This window comes from Lepidochelys kempii, chromosome 9, assembly GCF_965140285.1.
Source record: "Lepidochelys kempii isolate rLepKem1 chromosome 9, rLepKem1.hap1, whole genome shotgun sequence".
Lineage (NCBI taxonomy): Eukaryota > Metazoa > Chordata > Testudines > Cheloniidae > Lepidochelys > Lepidochelys kempii.
In genome coordinates, this window is record NC_136388.1 from 580,022 (window position 1) to 606,617 (window position 26,596).

The 26,596-nt window shown below is 42.4% G+C and overlaps 1 protein-coding gene across 32 annotated transcripts in view; it reads right to left on the minus strand.

Moving 5' to 3' along the window:
• Positions 1 to 26,596, minus strand: part of DLG1 (discs large MAGUK scaffold protein 1) — a 441,560-nt gene that overhangs the window by 397,643 nt on the left and 17,321 nt on the right. For all 32 annotated transcript variants that reach the window (XM_073358919.2, XM_073358923.2, XM_073358918.2 and 29 more), the window contains exon 3: positions 22,636 to 22,802. In XM_073358919.2, coding sequence (XP_073215020.1) covers positions 22,636 to 22,802 — 167 coding nt within the window. The remainder of the gene's footprint in view (positions 1 to 22,635; positions 22,803 to 26,596) is intronic.

Consider the following 26,596-nt stretch of genomic DNA (forward strand, 5'->3'; position numbering starts at 1 on the left):
GGAGAAAGATCTCTTGGAGTCATCGTGGATAGTTCTCTGAAGAAGTCCACGTAGAGTGCAGCGGTAGGCAAAAAGCAAACGGGATGTTAGGAATAATTAAAAAAGGGACAGAGAATAAGACAGAGAATATCTTATTGCCCTTATATAAATCCATGGTGCACCCACATCTTGAATACTGCGTACAGATGTGGTCTCCTCATCTCAAAAAAGATATACTGGCATTAGAAAAGATTCAGAAAAGGAAACTAAAATGATTAGGAGTTTGGAACGGGTCCCATAGGAGGAGAGATTAAAGAGGCTAGGACTTTTCAGCTTGGAAAAGAGGAGACTAAGGGGGGATATGACAGAGGTATATAAAATCATGAGTGGTGCGGAGAAAGTGAATAAGGAAAAGTTATTTACTTGTTCCCATAATATAAGAACTAGGGGCCACAAATAAAAGGAAGTTCCACGGTATGCATCCAATGAAGTGAGCTGTAGCTCACGAAAGCTCATGCTCAAATAAATTGGTTAGTCTCTAAGGTGCCACAAGTACTCCTTTTCTTTTTGCGAATACAGACTAACACGGCTGTTACTCTGAAACCTTCTTCACTCAGCGCACAGTCAACCTGTGGAACTCCTTCCCTGAGGAGGTTGTGAAGGCTAAAACTATAACAGGGTTCAAAAGAGAACTGGATAAATTCATGGAGGTTAAGTCCATTAATGGCTATTAGCCAGGATAGGTAAGGAATGGTGTCCCTAGCCTCTGTTTGTCAGAGGGTGGAAATGGATGGCAGGAGAGAGATCACTTGATCTTTACCTATTAGGTTCACTCCCTCTGGGGCACCTGGCATTGGCCACTGTCGGTAGACAGGATACTGGGCTGGATGGACCTTTGGTCTGACCCAGTATGGCCATTCTTATGTTCTTAAAAAGAAAAGGAGTACTTGTGGCACCTTAGAGATTAACCAATTTATTTCAGCATAAGCTTTCGTGAGCTACAGCTCACTTCATCAGATGCATACTGTGGAAAGTGTAGAAGATATTTTTATACACAGAAAGCATGAAAAAATACCTCCCCCCACCCCAGTCTCCTGCTGGTAATAGCTTATGTAAAGTGATCACTCTCCTTACAATGTGTATGATAATCAAGTTGGGCCATTTGCAGCAGAAAATCCAGGTTTTCTCACACACACACACACACCTCACACACACACAAACCCACTCTCCTGCTGGTAATAGCTTATCTAAAGTGACCTCTCTCCTTACAATGTGTATGATAATCAAGGTGGGCCATTTCCAGCACAATTCCAGGGCTTATCAAGAACGTCTGAGGAAGGGAGGGGTAGGAAAAAACAAGGGGAAATAGGTTACCTTGCATAATGACTTTGCCACTCCCAGGCTCTATTCAAGCCTAAGTTAATTGTATCCAATTTGCAAATGAATTCCAAATCAACAGTTTCTCGCTGGAGTCTGGATTTGAAGTTTTTTTGTTGTAATATCGCAGCTTTCATGTCTGTAATCGCGTGACCAGAGAGATTGAAGTGTTCTCCGACTGGTTTATGAATGTTATAATTCTTGACATCTGATTTGTGTCCATTACTCTTTTACGTAGAGACTGTCCAGTTTGACCAATGCACATGGCAGAGGGGCATTGCTGGTACATGATGGCATATATCACATTGGTGGATGTGCAGGTGAACGAGCCTCTGATAGTGTGGCTGACGTGATTAGGCCCTGTGATGGTGTCCCCTGAATAGATATGTGGGCACAGTTGGCAATGGGCTTTGTTGCAAGGATAGGTTTCCGGGTTAGTGGTTCTTTTGTGTGGTATGTGGTTGCTGGTGAGTATTTGCTTCAGGCTGGGGGGCTGTCTGTAGGCAAGGACTGGCCTGTCTCCCAAGATTTGTGAGAGTGTCGGGTCATCCTTCAGGATAGCTTGTAGATCCTTAATAATGCGTTGGAGGATTGGGGGGCGGGGGTGAGAAAACCTGGATTTGTGCTGGAAATGGCCCACATTGATTATCATACACATTGTAAGGAGAGTGATCACTTTACATAAGCTATTACCAGCAGGACAGTGGGGTGGGGGGAGGTATTTTTTCATGCTTTGCGTGTATAAAAAGACCTTCTACACTTTCCACAGTATGCATCCGATGAAGTGAGCTGTAGCTCACGAAAGCTTATGCTCAAATAAATTGGTTAGTCTCTAAGGTGCCACAAGTACTCCTTTTCTTTTTGCGAATACAGACTAACACGGCTGTTACTCTGAAACCTGTCTTAAGTTCTTACGGTTTATGTTCCCTCAGCCATGTTTCAACCATATTTCATGTTCTTAGCTTAACAACTATGTTCTCCTTGGCTTAGATTCTATCACTTCTTTAATTTGTTCTTAAGTTTTGTCCTTATGTGGACCTAGTTCTTTGTTAATAAATTCCAACTCCAGCCCTGGCTCTCGCACACAGAATCCTCAGGCTGTCCTAAAAGGAAGGTCGACAGATTTTGATTACTGAAAATCCAATTCATATGAAGTTCCCAACAGATTCTCAGAAGAAACACACACTTCAAAGCTCGGTGGTAGACAGTAACGTGCCTAAAGCGGCACACTCAGATGAAGGGAAAAAAACTGAGATCAGAGCGGTGTTACAGCAGCACAGCAGAGGGAGTCTGAACTTAAGAGGAAGACCGTTTAAGCCTGAGTTGCCTACATTGTGGAGAAATGAAGAGATCTATCCCGGGATGTAGGGGACATCCATATAGGAGAAGGGTTTTTTTTGGTCCATAATCCTGTTCACAAGTGTCAGGATTCGTACATAAGAATGCCATTTTTATAAAATCGGAAGTACAGGTCATTTTTACCAAAAAGCACAATGTTTTCTCCCAACAAACATGATGGGTTATATTTTTGCCTATTCTCTGTAGGTATATCAAGAGAACACAACTATACTCCAAGGATAGGATTTTCTCAAAGATATATCTGTGATTGCTGGTTTTAATGAGAGGAACTCTCTAATTTTAAAAACAAATCTAATTGCATAAACCACCAATTAAGCCCTAAAGAATTAACACATTAATGAATAAAAACCAAACTTTTTATGAAAATACCTGCCTTATCTTCAATGGAAAGTGCCTTTTTGCATTTCACTAAAATATAAATTTAGTCAATTTTTCATAATTCTTAATATTCTTTGTACAAACTAAAAATGAATCATAGAATATCAGGGTTGGAAGGGATCTCAGGAGGTCATCTAGTCCAACCCCCTGCTCAAAGCAGGACCGATCCCCAATTAAATCATCCCAGCCAGGGCTTTGTCAAGCATGACCTTAAAAACTTCTAAGGAAGGAGATTCCACCACCTCCCGAGGTAACGCATTCTAGTGTTTCACCACCCTCCTAGTGAAAAAGGTTTTCCTAATATCCAACCTAAATCTCCCCCACTGCAACTTGAGACCATTACTCCTTGTTCTGTCATCTGCTACCACTGAGAACAGTCTAGAGCCATCCTCTTTGGAACCCCCTTTCAGGTAGTTGAACGCAGCTATCAAATCCCCCCTCATTCTTCTCTTCTGCAGACTAAACAATCCCAGTTCCCTCCGCCTCTCCTCATAAGTCATGTGTTTAGGGGGGAGGTTTAGGTTGGAGATTAGGAAAAACTTTTTCACTAGGAGGGTGGTGAAACACTGGAATACGTTGCCTAGGGAGGTGGTGGAATCTCCTTCCTTAGAAGTTTTTAAGGTCAGGCTTGACAAAGCTCTGGCTGGGATGATTTAATTGGGGATTGGTCCTGCTTTTGGGCAGGGGGTTGGACTGGATGACCTCCTGAGGTCCCTTCCAACCCTGATATTCTATGATTCTATGATTCTAGCACGGTTCTGGAGCTGTCAGTGGACACCCCGCTCGCACTGCTGCTCCTCCCCAATCTGATCACACAGGACCACAGTCACATCCTTCACCCGGACCTCCAGTCCCTCCATCTCATGGCTTGGAAGCTTCATGGTTAAACCCAACGGCGCTCCAATGCATGGAATCGGTGAGGGAGGTGCTGCTTGGTAGCAGGAAACCTTCCACCAGGGCCACTTTGCTAGCTAAGTGGAAAAGGTTCTCATGCTGGTGTGAGCAGAGTTGCGTACCTCCACTTCAGGCATCTATACATTCATCTTGGAGTATCTACTGCATCTGAAGCAGCAAGGTTTGGCTGGATCATCCATCAGAATACACCTCGTGGCCGTCTTCGCGTTCCACCTGGGAGAGTTGGGGCGCTCGGTATTCGCCGTTTCCTGAAAGGCTATATACACAGTCCTATCTGCTTGGGAGCTCAGTCTGGTCCTTGCTAGGCTAATGGGGGCCTCATTCAAACCACTGGCTACATGCTCCCTTCTGTATCTCTCATGGAAGGTGGCATTCCTGGTTGCCATCACATCAGCCAGGAGGGTGTCAAAGTTAAAAGCATTAACCTCTGACCCCCCCCTACACAGTCTTACATAAGGACAAAGTGCAGCTCAGGCCTCACCTTTCCTTCCTGCCCAAGGTGGTATCCTGGCCAAGACATTTTTCTACCAGTCTTCTATCCTAAGCCACATGCTAATGCACTGGAGCAGAGGCTTCACTCACTAGATGTGCGGAGAGTGCTAGCGTTCTACATTGAGTGCACAAAGCCTTTCAGGAATTTGAGCCAACTGTTTCTAGCTGTGGCAGATGGAATGAAGGGGCTTCTGGTCTCCTCACATTGCATTTCTTCCTGGATCGTGGACTGCATCCGTACTTGCTACAACCTCGCCAGGGTCCCAGCCCTGGCTATTATGGCCCACTTGACACGAGCTCAAGTCTCCTCCGCCGCTTTCCTGGTCCAGGTGCCCATCCAGGAGATTTGCAGAGTGGCAGCCTGGTCCTCGGTGCCCACATTTACTGCCCACTATGCCATCACCCAGCATGCTAAAGAGGGTGCAGCTTTCGGCAGGGTGGTTCTCCAATCAGTGATTCCTTAACTTCGACCCCACTCCTTCAAGAGAGCTTGGGAGTCACCTGATTGGAATTGACGTGAACAAGCACTCAAAGAAGAACAGATGGTTACTCATCTTCTTGTAACTGTTGTTCTTCGAGGTGTGGTGTTCACGTCCATTCCAATACCCACCCTCCTACCCCTCTGTCGGAGTAGCCGGCAAGAAGGAACTGAAGGGGGGTCGGGTCATCAAGGTCACATAATGAGCGCCCTGAGGACGCCACTCCAGGGGGCTTCCTGGCCGACCTGACAGGAGTTGCTGAGGAAAAATGTTTCCAACAACTGGGCATGCAGTTCGCACACACTTTTGGAATGGACGTGAACAACACATCTCGAAGAACAACGGTTACAAGAAGGTGAGTAATCGTCCTTCCCAAAGAAGGACTTCAGGTTCATTGAGGAAAACTGCTACCTAAGCAGTCTATATTCATAGGTGATACCGCATCCCTCCTACTCCTTGATAATTAACCTGTTTATGTATTCAAGGACTGTATTAGCTCTTAGGCATAAAATTGCTCTGGGATATCATGTTGGATGACCAGCTAACATTCCTTGGTCCTTTTCAGTATTACTAATTTTCAGGATACAGCCCCACCCTCCCCATCTTGTATGACCTGCATTCTTTGTTCCTAGATGTATGACATTGCATTTGTGTGTGTTAAAATGCGTGTTTTTCAGTAATCAAAATCTGTCGATCTTCCTTTTAGGACAGCCTGAGGATTCTGTGTGCAAGAGCCAGGGCTGGAGTGTATGTGTATGTAGCCGAGCTGAGCATGCCATGTTACCACACCTTCTGTAAGCTTCCCTTAGCAATTCAATAGAGCAGTCTAGCCCATAATGTCAGAGAACAGGTAATCCAAATATCTGAATTCTGTAAGGAAAAGGTAAGACTGAATTTCTCCTCTTCCAGCCAAAAGCCCAATAATAATTCTAAGCATCTAAACAGGGAAAAATTACATTCTTCATGCTTCAAAGTAACAGCCGTGTTAGTCTGTATTCGCAAAAAGAAAAGGAGTACTTGTGGCACCTTAGAGACTAACCAATTTATTTGAGCATAAGCTTTCGTGAACTATAGCATCTGATGAAGTGAGCTGTAGCTCACGAAAGCTCATGCTCAAATAAATTGGTTAGTCTCTAAGGTGCCACCAGTACTCCTTTTCATTCTTCATGCTGTTGATTTTTATATCTGAAAAGATGCCTGACAGAATATTGTGTCCAATTGATGAAGATACCATCCAGGAATTCAGAGTAAGTCTGATAAGGAGGCCATTTAGTCAGTGGGAAAATAAAATGAAGAAAATAAGAACTTCTTAGGTGCAGTTAGTGTACAGTAGGCTATTTAAGCCTTGTTGAGAGAAAAGTAATACCTTGTGAAATGTCAAAAGTTCCTCTGTAGGCACCATTAGGTTCATAGTTGACTTCAAAGGAAGGATGGATGTACCAACTTTCAAGTATTTGGTGGATATTTGGTGGAATTTTCAGGAACTGTGTGTGTCTATACTTTCATCCAGTTACCGTAACTTTAGTGAAATTCCCTCTCTGCATTGGGGAAGACTTTGATTAAAGCGTAGCACGTGACATACATTTTACAGAACCAGGAACTCTGTACAGAGGAACTAAATTTATGAAAGCAATTGACAGAGGTTTCATAAGGATTTAACAGATTATACGCTGGTGATGCTACTGTTGCAGTCTAGTATGAAATCCAGTTTGATTTAATTAACAACAAAGAACTAGGTTTCAGGGTAACAGCTGTGTTAGTCTGTATCTGCAAAAAGAACAGGAGTACCCGTGGCACCTTAGAGACTTACAAATTTATTAACAAAGAACTAGGTCCACATAAGGACAAAACTTAAGAACAAATTAAAGAAGTGATAGAATCTAAGCCAAGGAGAACATAGTTGTTAAGCTAAGAACATGAAATATGGTTGAAACATGGCTGAGGGAACATAAACCGTAAGAACTTAAGACAGGTTTCAGAGTAACAGCCGTGTTAGTCTGTATTCGCAAAAAGAAAAGGAGTACTTGTGGCACCTTAGAGACTAACCAATTTATTTGAGCATAAGCTTTCGTGAGCTACAGCTCACTTCATCGGATGCATACTGTGGAAAGTGTAGAAGGTCTTTTTATACACGCAAAGCATGAAAAAATACCTCCCCCCACCCCACTGTCCTGCTGGTAATAGCTTATGTAAAGTGATCACTCTCCTTACAATGTGTATGATAATCAATGTGGGCCATTTCCAGCACAAATCCAGGTTTTCTCACCCCCGCCCCCCAATCCTCCAACGCATTATTAAGGATCTACAAGCTATCCTGAAGGATGACCCGACACTCTCACAAATCTTGGGAGACAGGCCAGTCCTTGCCTACAGACAGCCCCCCAGCCTGAAGCAAATACTCACCAGCAACCACATACCACACAAAAGAACCACTAACCCGGAAACCTATCCTTGCAACAAAGCCCATTGCCAACTGTGCCCACATATCTATTCAGGGGACACCATCACAGGGCCTAATCACATCAGCCACACTATCAGAGGCTCGTTCACCTGCACATCCACCAATGTGATATATGCCATCATGTACCAGCAATGCCCCTCTGCCATGTACATTGGCATTCAGTGAATTCATGTGAAAATTCTTTAAAATAAAATGAGTTAGCATAATTTTATAAAAAGCTGGCAATCAGTAGGGCTCTACCAAATTCACGGTCAGAGGATTTTAAAAATCGTAAATTTCATAATTTCAGCTATTTAAATCTGAATTTCACAGTGTCATAATTGTAGGGGTCCTGACCCAAAAAGGAGTTGTGGGAGGTCACAAGGTTTTGTAGGGGGGGTTGCAGTACTACTACCCTTACTTCTGCACTGCTGATGGCAGTGCCGTTGCCTTCAGACCTGGGCAGCTGGGGAGCAACAGCTGCTGGCCAGGAGCCCAGCTCTGAAGGTAGAGCCACCACCAGCACCAGCGCAGAAGTAAGGATGGAATGGCACGGTATTGCCACCCTTACTTCTGCGCAGCTGCCGCAGAGCTGGGCCCTCAGTCAGCAGCTGCCACTCTCCGGCTGCCCAACTCTGAAGTAGCAGCGCAGCAGTAAAGGGTGGTATGGTATGGTATGGCCACCCTTTACTTCTGCGCTGCTGCTGGCAGGGCGCTGCCTTCAGAGCTGGGCACCTGGCCAACAGCTGCAGCTCTCCGGCCATCCAGCTCCTAAGGCAGCCTAGAAGTAAGGATGGCAATACTGCAACCTCCCTAAAATAGCCTTGTGACCGCCCCTCTGCAACTCCTTTTTGGGTCAGGACCCCCAATTTGAGAAACACTTGTCTTCCCTGTGACATCTGTATAGTATAGGGTAAAAGCACACAAAAGACCACATTTCACGGGGGGGAGACCAGATTTCACAGTCCGTGACACATTGTTCACGACTGTGAATTTGGTAGGTCCCTAGTTATCAGATACCTATTAACCACCTTCCAGATGCTTCTAGTCTAGCCCTAACAGCTCAAACTTCATCACGCCTCTTCTCCAACATCCAATAATAGCTGATCCTAGAAAACCTGTGGTTTTTCATAACCTTGATACTGACAGTTTTGGGAGAGATGTCATCAGCAGAAGGACTCACAAGCCTGCAATCATTCAGGAACTGCAAGAAAATGTCTTTAAAATAGATTGGTGCTTTGACAATAAAATAGTTCCATTTTTGAAGCATGTGCCTGGAGAAAAAAAACACTGATGTTGCTGCAACAAATTACAAACAAACGTATATGTTATCTTTAAGCAATATGGCAAATAGCACTGTACATCTGTTCAGTTTATAATCAAGAATCATATAAAGATACACCTACCACTACTTTGATTCTAAAAAACTGTACTAAATGTCAGAATATATGTATTTGAGTTATTTTTTAGAATTTATGCAAGATAGCTATTATCCTGAATAGCAGTGTTACATTACTAATACAACAACACTTCAAACTCACAGCTGTTTCACTGGAAACAAACATTAATGTTACTGGTTAAGTAAGATAAAGTTGAATGCTCAAAAGCAAGTTTCTGATGCAACAGAATTTGAAAAAAATTGGTTAAAGATTTAATATTTTAAAGCATACGGTGCAATCATACAAAATTGAAAGCTATTTAAATATCATTGCTTTAGCTCAACCCACATTCCTGCTCTTAAAGAGTATCCATGGTTGCAGTGATGCAAATATGCCTACCTACACTAACACGCAGTGTGCCCACATAAGGAAAAATAAATTCACTCTGATTAATCTTTTATTACCAACTTCCAAAGCTAAAGCAGAGCAAGTTGGTAAGCCTTAAACATACAAAAAAGTAGTATTGTAAAGAACAATTTGCCAGCCAAAAAGATAGCCCTTCATTCTGAACTAACAGGTAAGTTAATCTGAACGATCAAAGATCGTCATTCATATTTCCACAGCAGAGGAAAAATAATATTCAGTTCTTCAGAAAAGCGTGAGCTCAGTAATGGGATTTTTCTTCTGTTTCTACTAAACATCAAAAAAGTGTAATTATTTCAAACAAGGTTTCCTAGAGGCAGAGAGACCAGAAAAGTATTTATTCTTCTTTCCAAAAATGTTGTTTTAAAAAACTTTCAAAGCTGCTCCAACCACTTTGATTATGTTCATTTATTTTTACTTCTAGGTAAGAGAACCAGATATGTATATAACATTAAAGAACACATGCTATATCTGGACGTACACATCCCTAAACCTTATACATGCACACATTTGTATGGAAGCAACTGGTCCCGTGTACAGTTATCCTTAAGTTAAGTAATCTTCCTTGAGAGGAAAGAGGGCACACTGGGGAATTATTTATTTGAATGAACTCTGCTCAATGAAAAGTGTAACAGGTGCAAATACTGTCTCTTGTACTAATAAGCAGGTTTGGCAAGTGTACAATACAGAATACCAGCAAAAGGCCAGGACATTTCTGTCATCGGCTCAATGGGTAGTGATCAACGGCTCGATGTCCAGTTGGCAGCCGGTATCAAACGGAGTGCCCCAGGGGTCGGTCCTGGGGCCGATTTTGTTCTACATCTTTATTAATGATCTGCATGATAGGTTTAAATTGCACCCTCAGCAAGTTCGCAGATGACACTAAGCTGGAGGGAAGAGGTAGATACGATGGAGGGTAGGGATAGGGTCCAGAGTGACCTAGACAAATTGAAGGATTGGGCCAAAAGAAATCTGATGAGCTTCAACAAGGACAAGTGCAGAGTTCTGCACCTAGAAAATCCCATACACCGCTATAGGCTGGGGACCGACTGGCTAAGCAGCACTTCTGCAGAAAAGGACCTGGGGATTACAGTGGACGAGAAGCTGGATATGAGTCTGCAGTGTGCCCTTGTTGCCAAGAAGGCCAAGGGCATATTGGGCTATATTAGTAGGAGCATTGCCAGCAGATCGAGAGAAGTGATTATTTCCCTTTTTTCAGCACTGGTAAGAACACACCTGGAGTACTGTATCCAGTTTTGGTCCCCCCATTACAGAAGGGATGTGGACAAACTGGAGAGAGTCCAGCGGAGGGCAACGAAAATGATCAAGGGGCTGGGACACATGACTTATGAGGAAACGCTGAGGGAACTGGGGATATTCAGTCTGCAGAAGAGAAGAGTGAGGGGGGATTTGATAGCAGCCTTTGGAGCTAGGCTGTTCTCAGTGATGGCAGATGATAGAACAAGAAGCAACTGTCTCAAGTTGCAGTGGGGAAGGTCTAGGTTGGATATTAGGAAACACTATTTCACTAGAAGGGTGGTGAAGCACTGGAATGGGTTATCTAGGGAGCTGGTAGAATCTCCATCCTTAGAGGTTTTTAAGGCCCGCCTTGGCAAAGCCCTGGCTGGGATGATTTAGTTGGTGTTGGTCCTGCTTTGAGCAGGGGATTGGACTAGATGACCTCCTGAAGTCTCTTCCAACCCTATGATTCTATGATTACTTACATTGCAGCTCTTTGGGGCAGGGAGGACCATCTCTTTGTAATGTTTTTGTACAGTGCCGAGTACAATGGGGTTCTGGTCCATAAATGAGGCTTCTAAGTACAATAGTAATATAAATATCACAACCACACCACCACATCTAGAACTTCACATTCACCAGACAAGGGTGAAAATTTGATAAAAAAAAATAGTTTCTCCAAATGTGCCAGGAAGAATAAACTCCTAAACTCTTAGAAACCAACTGCAGCCATTGGAGACTCTCATAAACCCAGCCAAGTACTGAACAGCCAAGCAGAAAAACTGTTTCAAGAGAGGGCCCTGGCTGGCTCTTCACTACAGTGGTATACAAACACAAGTAATTCTACAGAAGTCAGTGGAGTTACTTGGGATTTATAACAATGTATTCAAGGTGAAAATCTGGCCCAGGATGACTAAATAGGTAAATCAGTCCTCAACTTCTCCTTTAAAACATTGTTGTCTCACTCTTCTGAGTGACTGGAGAAAGGAAAGTAAATCCTTGCCTGAGAGAACTAAAGTTAAAAGCAAATGATCTCTCTGTTAAAAAAAAAAAAAGCTAGCATATGTGTCCAAATATATTGTTAGTTACTATGCAAAAATATTCTTACCAAATTCTTTATTAAGTACAGTAAAATAAAATAAAATAAAATAAAACAAAACATATGGAAACTAATTGCCAGCCAAGTAAAGGAATGAAAAGCTTATGTTTCCTATCATTTTACTTTAATAAAGGTGACAGTCTAAATGAAAGAACAATGGCAGAAATGCACCAACTGTGAATTTAATTAATCAAACTTTGGACTTTTACACCAATGTGTTTTATTTTTGACAATACTGAGCTCAGACATCAAAAGGAAAGGCATCTGGTGAAAGATGATGCGACTTCACCCACTCTAGTTGTCAAGGATGAATCCTTTGAACAGAACTGTATAAAGAGAATTAACCTAAATCGTTAGAAGTTGCACTTCTTACTGCCTATCCAAAAGACTCATAGGCATCCCTATTCATTGTCTTTAACAAAGGCTGTCACCAGTAAACCAGAATATTTTCCTTAAAAAGATGTAAAATATTATTCCAGTTTCTCAGAGAAAGACTTTCTGTATCACTTATACTACTACGTATACACTCATTATTTAGGTGTTGTTGAAGATAGCAGTTGTTTTTAAAAATAAAAAAAACACTTCAAACAACATGAAGTAATTATTAAAATATATATTTATTTACAGGCAAAAGAGCAGAGCAATAGCTTGCCATTCCCATAAAAATGTTTCCAAAAACTAGTTCCACTTTCTCCACTTACATTCACATAGTGACACTGCATTCAGTTTATACGATCAGAATATTTAGGTTTAAGAATTGTAACTGGCTGTACTAGAAATGATTGCCAAGCATAAAGCATTACTCTAGTACCTCATGGATAACAACAAACTATCTGGGAGTCTATCTCACAAAAGCTAGGATGCCAAAATTACAGGATATTTTTTTAAAATCAATAATCCCTAATAGTACTTTCTCAGACTCAGACAACTATTTAAATAGGAAAAAATATTAAACATGTTCTGGGAAAGGTTATATAAATATAACATTTTGATTTACTCATTACAGAAGAAGCTGCTGTTACTTTAATGCATTCAGAATTTTAAATTTAGATAGAATAAACAGATATTTAGATATTATTTAGATAGAATAAAGATAGAAAATCTTGCTGCTGAATGATAAGAAATGCATCAGTTAAAAAAAAAATCAGTGCAGCAAAGTACTGCCATAATTAGCTCTTACAGACACGATATTTACAAACAGTACCAGACGCTCACCTTAACTATAGGATTTAATCCAGCAAAAGAATTCAAATTAAAAATCAGACGACAGAAAGCTGTGACAAGGTATTTCCATTATGATTAGACAAAAAAAATATTTACAATAGGATTAGAAGGACCCAAAAAAATCTTGTTAACAACTAGTTCAAAGACTTTAGCATCTTACCTTGGTTGTTACAATACATAAGCAGTCCATCGTTTCAGCATAACAGCTATTTTTCTAGACATGAAAGTAGTTTATTACAAATCTATTGTAACTAACCACTGACTAACAAAGAACTCAGAACTGAGATAAGGTGACTCATTCGAGATCAAAGCAGAAGAACTTATGGCAGGTTCTCTCCTGGATCCACACAGAGGTAGAAACACCAGCTACAATAAAAATATTTTAAATGTCCTAAAGCAGTCAAACTCATTTACTTTGATTATCTGTATCGGAAGAGCTTGAATTTATCCCTGAACTAAAGCCACAGAAGATGTTAGAGTTTATTCCATACCAGTTAACTGTTTCCTGATATGCTGTTTTATTAATCACTCCTCTCCCAGGATTGCTTAACCCATGAGGTTCACAGGGAGTCATTTGATGAAATGCAATACAAAATGGTTTTCCACTGTACAAGATCTGAAACAGGTTTTCCCTAGCCGGTCACATTCTTTTTTTTAACACCCCCCCCCCCAAAATTATAACTGCAAGTAAAGATTTTTCCCATCAAACCATTTCAGCATCTGCAGCCTGCAAAATAATTGACTTTCTTAGGCAGTAACGAATGGAATAGTCCATGTAGAATTTTAGAAGAGGGGAGCAGGGAAACTGAAACTCATGCAACTTGCAAAGGGAAAAGACAGTCTTTACTAGAATTCTCACCAGCAACCACACAACAGAACCACTAACCCAGGAACCTATCCTTGCAACAAAGCCCATTGCCAACTGTGTCCACATATCTATTCAGGGGACACCATCATAGGGCCTAATCACATCAGCCACACTATCAGAGCCTCGTTCACCTGCACATTTACCAATGTGATATATGCCATCATGTGCCAGCAAGGCCCCTCTGGCATGTACATTGGTCAAACTGGACAGTCTCTACGTAAAAGAATAAATGGACACAAATCAGATGTCAAGAATTATAACATTCAAAAACCAGTCGGAGAACACTTCAATCTCTTTGGTCAATCGATTACAGACCTAAAAGTTGCAATTCTTCAACAAAAAAACTTCAAAAACAGACTCCAATGAGAGACTGCTGAATTGGAATTAATTTGCAAACTGGATACAATTAACTTAGGCTTGAATAGAGACTGGAAGTGGATGGGTCATTACACAAAGTAAAACTATTTCCCCATGTTTATTTCCTCCCCTCCACCCCCCACTGTTCCTCAGATGTTCTTGTCAACTGCTGGAAATGGCCCACCTTGATTATCACTACAAAAGGTTCACCCCGCCTCCCCCCCACTCTCCTGCTGGTAATAGCTCACCTTAAGTGATCGCTCTCCTTACAGTGTGTATGGTAACACCCATTGTTTCATGTTCTCTATGTATATAAATCTCCCCACTGTATTTTCCACTGAATTCATCCGATGAAGTGAGCTGTAGCTCACAAAAGCTTATGCTCAAATAAATTTGTTAGTCTCTAAGGTGCCAGAAGTCCTCCTTTTCTTTTTGCAGATACAGACTAACACGGCTGCTATTCTGAAACCTGAGATCTTTTTGAAGTTCTTCACAGTCTGCTTTGGTCTTAGCTATCTTGAGCAGTTTAGTATCATTTACAAACTTTGCCACCTCACTGTTTACCCCTTTCTCCAGATCATTTATGAAAAAGTTGAATAGGTTTGGTCCTAGGACTGACCCTTGGGGAACACCACTCGTTACCCCTCTCCATTGTGAAAATTTACTAGCGGGGGAGGAGTGGTCACAAAACTAAGTGATTGGGCAACAAAATGGAAAATGAAATTTAATGTGGATAAATGTAAAGTAATGCACGTTCAAAAAAAATAACCACAACTATACATACAATATGATGGGGGCTAATTTAGCTACAACTAATCAGGAGAAAGATCTCTTGGAGTCATCGTGGATAGTTCTCTGAAGATGTCCACGCAGTGTGCAGCGGCGGTCAAAAAGTAAACGGGATGTTAGGAATCATTAAAAAAAGGGATAGAGAATAAGACGGAGAGTATCTTACGCCCACATCTTGAATACTGCGTACAGATGTGGTCTCCTCATCTCAAAAAAGATATACTGGCATTAGAAAAGGTTCAGAAAAGGGAAACTAAAATGATTAGGAATTTGGAACAGGTCCCATATGAGGAGAGATTAGAGAGGCTAGGAGTTTTCAGCTTGGAAAAGAGGAGACTAAGGGGGGATATGACAGTGGTATATAAAATCATGAGTGGTGTGGAGAAAGTGAATAAGGAAAAGTTATTTACTTGTTCCCATAATATAAGAACTAGGAGCCACCAAATGAACTTAATGGGTAGCAGGTTTAAAACAAATAAAAGGAAGTTCTTCACTCAGCGCACAGTCAACCTGTGGAACTCCTTCCCTGAGGAGGCTGTGAAGGCTAGGACTATAACAGGGATTAAAAGAGAACTGGATAAATTCATGGAGGTTAAGTCCATTAATGGCTATTAGCCAGGAAGGGTAAGGAATGGTGTCCCTAGCCTCTGTCTGTCAGAGGGTGGAGATGGATGGCAGGAGAGAGATCACTTGATCATTACCTGTTAGGTTCACTCCCTCTGGGGCACCTGGCATTGGCCACTGTCGGTAGACAGGATACTGGGCTGGATGGACCTTTGGTATGACGCAGTATGGCCATTCTTATGTTCTGTTCATTTCCATGTTTGGATTGCTGTTAAATTTAATCCTCACTCTGACTTAACTACATTTAAACAACATACCTGTAGTGTACTTATCTTAAATGACTGATATGCACTCTGTAGGCTGGTGGGCTCCCTCACCAGACAAGGAAAAACCAGGGCCTCTTTCTGGCCCTTTCTTCAGGGCACAGTTTCAGTCTCTAAAAATGAAACTTAGACAAAACAAAGCAGCAACTCTGCCCACCGCAGGCTAGAGCTCCCAGAAGCTTTTCCCCTTGCTTCTCTCAGGGCTAAAAAGAAGACGCACTCTTTCCTTAAATTCCCCATGGCCTACTGCAGTAGCCCATCTCCATCCTGCAACTCCTGCTCACCAAACCCTCAGCCTTTTATAGGGATCACAATGCACAGTGAACCGTGCAACTATTTGCCAGAGGATGTTGTGAAGGACACAACTATAACAGGGTTCAAAAAAGAACTAGATAAGTTCATTGAGGATACGTCCATCAATAGCTATTAGCCAGGACGGTGCCCCTAGCCTCTGTTTGCCAGAAGCTGGGAATCGGCAACAGGAGATGGATCACTTGATGATTACCTGTTCTGTTCCTTCCCTCTGAAGCACCTGGCATTGGCCACTGTAGGAAGACAGGATACTGGGCTAGATGGACCTTTGGTCTGACCCAGTACGGCCATTCTTACAGGGTTTTTTTGTTTGTTTATTTTTATGTTTACCTGACCACTTCCCAGCTGGGTCTGATAATCTATCAGTGTTGGTGGTCCTAAGCCCTCTGGTTCTTAAAAGGGGCAGTCCACTTCATTACACACACTCAACGGTAATACTATTTTAAAACTTTTTCTTTGGGAATTTTTATTGTTTAATTATAAGTTTCACATGTGAACTGAAAAAATGTGACAATCTGGAAAATCTGTCGATGCACAACTTATGAATTCTAGTTAATGTCATAAAGTTGCTGAACCCATGGACTGCTTCTGTGGTTGCAGAAACAAACAATCACCTGCTGTCAGGACTATAGCACATCCCCCCTGGACCACGTACAAGGGGGGCAGGGGGAGGAGTAAGACCATAACAGTAGGCTATTCCAGTGGAATCACCTTGGTTATAATGGGTTGGCTGAAACTGGAAAGCCAGTTTTCTCCAACTTTTCCAGAAGTGGCTGGGGTTTGGAAAGTGGAAAATCCCCCAACGCATAAGGAAAGAGAGTTTATTTACTTCTACAGTAACTTGAGTTCAAGATGTTTTGTTCCTATGGTGCTACACCATAGGATGTGTGCACGCCAATGCACTCCCAACCAGAGATTGTGAACAGCAGGGTTCGCAGATCCAGGCCTGTGCAGAATTCCACACAGTGCTTATGAGGGTACATAAGAGGCACAGAACTGCTGCCACTCCAGTTCCTTCTCAACCATGAAGCTTAGAGAATCCACAGCAGAGGGGAAGGATGGTGGGAGGTAGAGCACTCATAGGGTATGTTTACACAGCAAAGAAAAACCCGCAGATGGCCCACGCCTTCCACACTGTATGGTCCTAAAGCGTGGGCCCAGAAGTCTATACAGCAATGAAACAGCCTCACACCCAAGCTCCATGAGCCCAAGTTAGCTGGCATGGGCCAGCCACGGGTAGACATATCAAGAACTCAAGTTACTGTACAGGTAAGTAACTTCTCCTCCTTCGAGTATATGCAGTTCATGCTATTAGCCAGGATGGACAGGGATGGTATCCCTAGCCTCTGTTTGCCAGAAGCTGGGAATGGCCGATGGGATGGATTTCTTGATTACCTGTTGTGTTCACTCCCTCTGGGCCACCTGGCATTGGCCTATCAGAAGATAGTATACTGGTCTAGATAGACCTTTGGTCTGACCCAGTTGGACGTTCTTATGTTCTTGTGTCCCTATGGGTCCTCCAACATAGGAGCTCCCAAGCAATATCTCAATGTGGAAGCAGACGCTGAGGACGTAAATCCTTGCAGGACTGCCTCAAAGGTAGTGTCAGTTCTGGATGCAGGTATAATGACGTAATGTTACGCAAACATGTGAACTGATGACTAGGTGGCAGCCAGGCAGATTTCTGCTATTGGGACATCCTTAAGGGCTATAGAGGTGGACTGAGCCCTACAGGAGTGGGCTGTGACTCCGTGTGGGAGATGTATCCCAGCCATTTTGTAGCATGTCAAGATACAATCGGAAACCCATTTTGAAAGTCTGAGTGGAAACTGGCTGATCATTCATCTTTTCTGCAAAGGATACAAAGAGTCTGGGGGAGGCCCTAAAGGTCTTAGTCTTTTGAAGGTAGATGGCAAGGGCTCTCCTGACATTTAATATGTGAAGACTAGCTTCCTCTCTTGAGGTATGAGGCTTTGGATAAAATATCAGTAAATAAATACCTTGGTTGATATGAAATGCCAACAAGATTTTAGAGAGGAAGAGAGGATGTGGGCACAACATGACCCTGTCACGATAGAAGGCAGAGTATAGTGGATATGCCATGAGTGCCCCACTTTCTCCCATTCTTCTGGCCAAGGCAATGGCTATCAGAAAGGAAGTCTTGAAGGGAGAGGTGGGAGACAGAACAGGTAGCCATTTGTTCAAAACGGGGTTCTCCTAAGGCACCGAGAACCAGACTGTTGACTGGGCCGCTTGGCCAGAGCAGCTCCTGGGGAGCCAGTTGTCTAGATATGGAAAGACTGCAATGCCCCAATGATGCAGGTAAGCTGCTACTGCTGAAAAACACCTGTGGAGAGCCCACAGGTGAGGGGACATACTGGTAATGTTCCAAGAACAGAAAGCACTTGTGCAAGGGATGCATAGCCACATGAAAGTACGCATCTTAAGAGGTCAAGAGCAGTGAACCAGTACCCCAGATCTCGGAATGGCATATCGGTAGCTAGCATTATCTTTTTTAAGTGCTGCAATAGGGCATAGGTATTACGATTCCTCTTTTGGAAACCATGAAATATTTGCAACAGATTCCTCCCTCTGATTTACTGCTTAGCAAGAGAGAACTGGCTCAACTTCCCCCCAAATGCAGGAGGTACTAGACTTCCTGCTTTAGAAAAACCACACAAGAAGGGTCCTGAGGCATGGGGTGGAGGGGCAGATGGACTGGAAATGAATAGAGTATCCTACGGCAACCCCCTCCAGGATCCATTTGTCTGAGACAATGAGCTCCCCAGCTGGTAGGAAGTCAGACAAGTGGTCTCCTGAAGGAGGTGCTAGATGACTGAATCTAGCACCAGAGCATCCAGAGGGAGAAGTTGTTTGAGTCCCACAACCAGGTTGTCAAAATGGTTTCTTAGAAGGTGGTGTAGAGGATGGTGTTCCCCTTTTTAAGGGTCTGCGTCTCCTTCTTGGGTACTCTGTAGATCTAGCATAGATCTGTTGTGAATGGTACTGGAATGGTCTAGAGTAAGTGCTGTCTGAGACTTGCTGAAATGTCTGTTTCGGGCACATATATTCCCAGCAACTGCAATATTGCCCTCGAGTCTTTAAGGGTGTGGAGCAAGGAGTTCATGTCATCACTTAACAACTTAGGCCCTTCAAATAAGAGGTACTCCACAGTATTTTGCACTTCCTCTGGAGGCCAGAAGATTAGAATCAGGATGCCTGTCACGTAACTACTGCAATGACTAAGGACAGTGAAGTCATGTCAGTATTGTTGAAAGATGCTTACAGAGAAGACCTGGTGACCAAATGAGGGCCCTTGTGACAGTTGTTCAACAAAACAAGCAAAAACTTTGAATAATTGTTTAAAAAAAGTTATATTTTGTCATCAAGGCCTGGTAGTTCACAACTCAAAATTGAAGAGCTGCTAATGAACAACATTTCCTACCCAAGAGATGTGGGCATTTAGACTCCTCCTCAGAAGAAGGTCTGAAGCATATTTGACTACTTTTCCTTTACTGCATCTTCCCCCAGGGAGTTGGGAGTAGGATGGGAGAAGTAATACTCCATTCCCTTGGCTGGAATGTAATATTTTTTATCTGTCCATTTGCAAGTGGGAAGAATAGTGGCAGGTGTTTGCCACAGAGTACATGCCGGTGACAACAGTGCCTTATTGATATGTAGGTGATCTTATCCTGGGGAGTTGTATCTAAAATGTCCTCGGTGACTTAGAGGTGTCAGACAGTACCGAGGTAAGGGCTTCTCAGTGCTAGTTAGCTTACGGTCTCTCAGATCAGAGCTTCTTAGGGGGTATCAGGGCTTCGGTACCAGTGTCAGCTGGAGAATCGGCTGTACCCAAGGTGGGACAAGAGTCTTCTGAGAATCAGCTCTATAAGGTGACTTGCCCCTCTTTCTAGAGCCTCTAGAAAGGTGCAATCTGGTTTTTGAGGGTTTCATCTCTGGAACTGTCCTTGTAGCTCCAGAAGTCACTGAAGCGGCCTAAGAGGTTGAGGCCAACATACCAGGTGGGGCAGGAGGAATAGGGAACATTCTATTAAGAGAAGTTTCAGTTTAGCCTCTCTATCTTTGTGGGACCTATCTTTGAACCACAAGCAGACTTTACACTTTGATGGTTCGTGAGTTTCTCCGAGATACTAGAGACAACTTGAGTGCCCATCACTACAAGGAAAAGACCTGTGGCAGTTCTGATAAGGCTGGAACTCCAGAGTCTTAGGCATAACCCGGGGAACTGCCAGAGACCACAAGGGGCAAGAAATTTGGGGCAAACCCTAGCATACAATGTGCTACAACTAAAAAAAACAAATAACTAGAAAATAAAAACTATAACAAACAAAACAAAAAAGGGAAGTAAACAATCAAGGCGGGAAGTAGGTTGAAAGCAGCAAAAAAAAATTACTCCATCTCAAACCATAGGCAGTCAAGAAGGAACTGAAGTGGTGGCAGGTCCACGCCTCCACATACCCCTTCACATGGGAGCACAAGGCACTGCACGGCATAGACCTGCAGACACTGCTATTTACAATCTCCGGTCAAGAGTGCACATGCACAAACACATGTTATAATGGAGCACCCATAAGGATGTACACTCGAAGAACAACCAAGGTGTTGATGTTAGCTTTTAAAACCAGACTGGGTGCCTGACACTTAGGCTGGTCTACACTTAAAGTTTAAGTTGACACAGCTATGTTGGTTAAGGGTGAGAAAAACCCACATCCCTGACTGATGTTGCTATGCCGACCTAACCACCAGTGCAGATACAGCCGGGCTGAAGGAAGAATGCTTCCATCAATCTAGCTATCATTCCTCAGGGAGGTGATGTACCTAAACCAATGGAAAAAGCCCTTCTGTCAGTATAGGTTGCATCTACACGACAGGATTATACCAGCATAGCTATAGTACTGTAGCTTTGCTGATATAGTCTGTATAGCTTAAAGCATGCCTACACTGCAGCCGTGAGCAAGCCTCCCAGCCCAAGTAGACAGCCTCACGCTAGTGGGGCTCAAGCTGACACCCTAAAAATAGCATCCGATTCCTTATGCACTCTAACCCCACCCCCTTTTTTTTTTTTTAATCATTATGGTACATTGAGCATGTTTTCATTAAGCTAACCGCAGTGACACTTGGGTATTTTTCCTGAATGGTTACAGGTCATTAAGAACCTACTAAAGCATACAAGAAAAGTTCAAACTATTCATTTAAATGTGCACTACTTTACATGTGTCAACACAAAATTTCATCTCCCAATGCACATTCACCTACTTTGTAAGGTCCCCTCAGATGTTCTTCAGTTGTCTCTCGTCATGAAGAAACTCAATATATATTCTGCAAATTTTGCCACCCTATTTTTCATATTAAACAAAGAATCTTGGAGCATTCTTTACTCTTTTACCATGATGAAAATTTACCTTTTATTACTTTTTTCCTCTCTTAGTTAGTGTCTACTTCTCTCTCATTGCGTGACAGCTTCCACAACCACCTTTTATAAGAGATTTGTCAAAGCCCAAGTGCCAGCACATTCTCCTTTATTTTGTTCACATGCTCACAGTTTCTAGTAGATTAGAGACATGAACACGTGATGTGTAGATCATCTAGATGTCTTACAATTCTAGTTTTGCCATTTCAATCACTTTTGTTAAAAAATATGTAAGGTTCATTCCTCTACTTCCTAGAATCATATCTAGTGTATTTTTAAAGATATGTACAACATTTGCTACTTTCGATAAAACATGGAACCCCGGAACGAGGATTTTCAGCACAAACCACACTCTTTAAAAGTGATAAACATAAAAATTTTAACGAGGAAAGAATTCTAACTCCCCCAGCAGTAACAATATCCTAGTGCTAGCAATTTACACTGTCACATGGGAAAAAGTTATTTCAAGACTGAGATTGGCAAAGCCACCTAAGAAATTTGGTCCTCGAATTTCCTTTAAAATTAATGTGAATTGGATATCCAAAACTCCTGTATGGCTTTGAAGATACCACAGAGAAAAGGGCTGGAATTAATGTAGAGGCTGCACACTCAGCTCCTGTACTAGGAGGGAACGAACTGCTCAGCTTGACTCAGCCAACTGGACCTTTCTCCATTCCTTGATAAGGGTAGCAGCATATTCTTAAGGGAGAGGGCCACCAATACAAATTGCTGGGATTTTCAAGCAAAGCATTTCAATGGAGTGAAATACTGATAGATAGCAGCCAATGCTGGTAACATGTTCTACGCATGGCTAGATCTGATCTCAAGTTTGCATGGCTAGGCGTGGCGATTCTGAACTCATTAGTTATTGCAAAACTCTGATTTGAGAACAAGAGCCCTGTTTAAGGATACAGTCAAGAATCTGGAGCGCATACACCTCTTTTTGTTTAGTAAATACTCTCTCATATCCAATATTTTAAAAAGTTATTTCTACAATAGTCCTCCTGTGACTAAGATTGTTGATGGAAAAAAGTAATACAGGAATTTTTCCCAGGAATATAAATACTTCTGACAAGAAGAGGGAGTGAGGAATAAGAACAAAACTATACACGAGTTGATATCTTCAAACCAGCAGCGGGTTACAGCTCATAATACAGGAAATGTTTGATCAAGAACTGAGATAAATAGGAACATCAAACACACCATACCTCTATACTTGGGCTAACGCTGCTTGGCAGTGTTTCTGATGTCACTGTTGTGCTTGGAAGGCTGGAGAAATCCCAGGTATTCACAGGTTGTACTGGTTCAGATAGCTTAGAGTGATCAATACATTTTGGATTGTCCAGTAAGGTCACTTCATAAAATTCTTGAATATCTAGAAATGTAAAAATGGTTCAGAAATGAGATTTTATATCGCAGTACAATTATATTAGTAGTTACTTTTAGTAAGCTTTAAAACAATACACAAGACTATAAAATGTTTTAGAGCCATAACCAGAATAAAAACTGAGATGTAAAGCAGCATTGCCTTGGTAAAAGCAGTACATATCACTGATTGACTAATTAATACAATACAAAGCTAACAAAAAACAAAATTACTTACCAGTTACAACATTTCCAATTTTAAGCTTCAATTATCTTCTTGCAAGAAAAAGGAATGCATTTTTTTCATTAAAGAAAACTCAAATTCTGCAAATGTTTTCAGGATTATATATATTTTTAATTCCTAAATGTGTTTTTATGGTGTCAAAATCCAGGCTTTGGGATAAATTCTGGAACTATAGCAGCGTTTTGTAACTTGTTTTAGCTTCAAGAAGAACTGTTTGCTTAATTTACTGGCATTAAATCGTGGAGCAGGTCCTCAAGGAACCAATTCTGAAGCACTTAGAGGAGAGGAAAGTGATCAAGAACAGTCAGCATGGATTCACCAAGGGCAAGTCATGCCTGACTAATTAAATTGCCTTCTGTGACAAGATAACTGGCTCTCTGTGGATGAGGGGAAAGCAGTGGATGTGTTATTCCTTGACTTTAGCAAAGCTTTTGACATGGTCTCCCACAGTATTCTTGTCAGCAAGTTAAAGAAGTATGGGCTGGATAAATGGACGATAAGGTGGCTAGAAAGCTGGCTAGACTGTCGGGCTCAACGGGTAGTGATCAATGGCTCCATGTCTAGTTGGCAGCCAGTATCAAGCAGAGTGCCCCAGGGGTTGGTCCTTGGACCGGTTTTGTTCAATATCTTCATTAATGATCTGGAGGATGGCGTGGATTGCACCCTCAGCACGTTTGCAGATGATACTAAACTGGGAGGAGAGATAGATACCCTGGAGGATAGGCATAGGATACAGAGGGACCTAGACAAATTAGAGGATTGGGCCAAAAGAAATCTGATGAGGTTCAACAAGGACAAGTGCAGAGTCCTGCACTTAGGACGGAAGAATCCCATACACCGTTACAGACTAGAGACCGAATGGCTCGGCAGCAGTTCTGCAGAAAAGGACCTAGGGGTTACAGTGGACAAGAAGCTGGATATGAGTCAATAGTGTGCCCTTATTGCCAAGAAGGCCAATGGCATTTTGGGATGTATAAGTAGGGGCACTGCCAACAGATCGGGGGACGTGATCGTTCCCCTCTATTCGACATTGGTGAGGCCTCATCTGGAGTACTGTGTCCAGTTTTGGGCCTCACACTACAAGAAGGATGTGGAAAAATTGGAAAGCGTCCAGCGGAGGGCAACAAAAATGATTAGGGGACTGGAACACATGACTTATGAGGAGAGACTGAGGGAACTGGGATTGTTTAGTCTGCGGAAGAGAAGAATGAAGGGGAATTTGATAGCTGCTTTCAACTACCTGAAAGGGGGTTCCAAAGAGGATGGATCTAGACTGTCACACATTTGCCTAAATCACAGCAGAATAATTGGCTGTGAATTATAGTTTTTTTTAAAAAAGTTAGGTAAGAGTTCAAGATTTCTTTGTTCCAATTTAGGTTTTACCATGGAGAATAAAAACAAAATTAAATATTACATTTAACACCTTCTCTGATTCAATGCACTTGAAGGCTGAAAGAAGTTACATATCTGCGATTTCAGATGGATTTTGGACACGTGCCCATGTATACGCCCAGATTCTGTATGAAATTAATGCCTGAGTTCATCTAGTTGCCTATTTTGTACCTGGACATTTTTAAAAATTTCACTATGTATCAAGACAATAACTAGCATACAATTTAAGGTGCACTTTTTTCAGTGACAGCGTCCAAACTTTTTTTTTTTGGGGGGGGGGGGGGGATGATGAACAGTTGAAGAAAAGCAGCACCTAAGGCAAACGGACACACTGCTCAATAAGGATTTCTTTGGTGTATATCATGACTGCTTCCACCATGGATATTCTAGTTATGTGCCCGGAGAGTAAAGGTGAGCCTGTTGTGTTTCTTGTGTCTGATATTTATAAGGCTTCCTAAAGGTGCTTGGTGTATAAATCCCCAGTGACTTCAGGACAATCGTCTTTTAAGAAGAGTAGTGATTCCTCAGTCCTTGTACTGAAGAGCTCTATCACCTCAAATGGAAGGTCCAAAATGTTACCTTGAACCTCTGTGTCCTAGTCACTGCTGTGACCATCAACACTGCAACTGTGTCAGAAACATCCATGGCTACTTGAAAAGTTATTCTGGCAGCCATTTTGCCTTCTTTGATGATCTCCCTTTGTGTCTTATGGTACTCTTGACAAAAAGGGAGTCACACCCTTTATCACATTGCTAAGTATAGCCTAAACAATGCATGATATCTTGCCACCCGAAGTTGCAGTGAAACAGATGATTATGTTTTGCATCCAAAAGGTATAATTTCTTGAGATCCCTTGTGCGTGACTTTTGTTGATTTCAGCTTCTCCTGAACTGCTGTGAGTACTAAAGATCATGCATTTGGGTGGAAATGAAAGTATTCAAAGTTTTTCAGAGGTACTTGATAGTATTTTTCCACCCATGTGGACCCAGGCTGCATGGCGGCCAGCTTTACCAAAGACTCTTTAGGAGTATTATCATACACTCCTTAAAGGGAAAGGACGATCCAACCCTGGGCTGATGTGGTTAGGATATCAGAGAGTTAATTGGGATCTCTACATTATGACAGTCATTTCTATATCCAGGGTCCCACCAACGAAAGCCAGGAGATCCCATAATATTTAGGATTCTCCACTATCAGGGCAGAGGCTGGTGTGACGTAGGATGCAGTTTTTTTTGCTACTGCCAGCTCTTGCATGCTGATGTCAGGCTCAGTTGTTGAGGTTGTCGGCAGAGATCTACCAGAGAGCCTGATCTCTTCTTGGAACTGCAGAAAGGAGACCTACTACAGAACACATGGGATAGTGGACCCCAGAAGGGTTATAATGGCCTGGGTGGCAAGGTAATTGGGCACTAGACCAGCTGCAGCTGGTCATTCCATTGCCATTCACACCTCTGCTGGGCTTGCACCCTGTCAGAGGGATGCCCAGTGACAGGTCTAGGTTCATTCTTGTATGGTAGAGAGGCATCCCTGCTTGACATAAGAGAGAAAGTTTGATCTGGTGACAATGACAGAGTAATACTCTTTGAACAGTGGTGCCCTATGGTAACAGTCTGGACCCAGGTACAGCACTGGACATCGCCCCCAATCCAAAGGTTTCCCTGGAGGGGATCTAGGTGGCTCTCCAAGGGTGCATCTCAGGCCTGTAATTGGCACAGTTCAGCAGCCTTTGTTGGTGCCAATTTGCTGAGCATCACTCCCACCTAGGCAGAGGACTTAGGCTCCCTATCTCTGAAGGAGTGCTATCATGTTTGTTCGGATATAGATATTCAGGCCTGTCTGTAAAGGCCTGTACTTTAAGAATTTAGGTGTATTCTTATCACTTGGCTAGTTAGAGGTATAAAAGAAAGAATCAAAATCACTGTCTGCCAGTGTAAGGTCCTTCTCTTACTGTGACAGTCTGAGGCCCTGTTCTTAGGCTAAGGCCTTTAGCTAAGCGACAGAGGCAGTCATAAGCTGGGAAGCGACGGGTCACATCCTCACATTCCAAAGTAGTCACATTGAAAGAAGGTGCTATTGGGCTGTTAGGAATACAATCCTGTCCTGATAGTGCCTATCACCTCCAGAGAAAGGGAAGTGCATAGAAGATGTAAAAGGAAATTGAGGTTGAT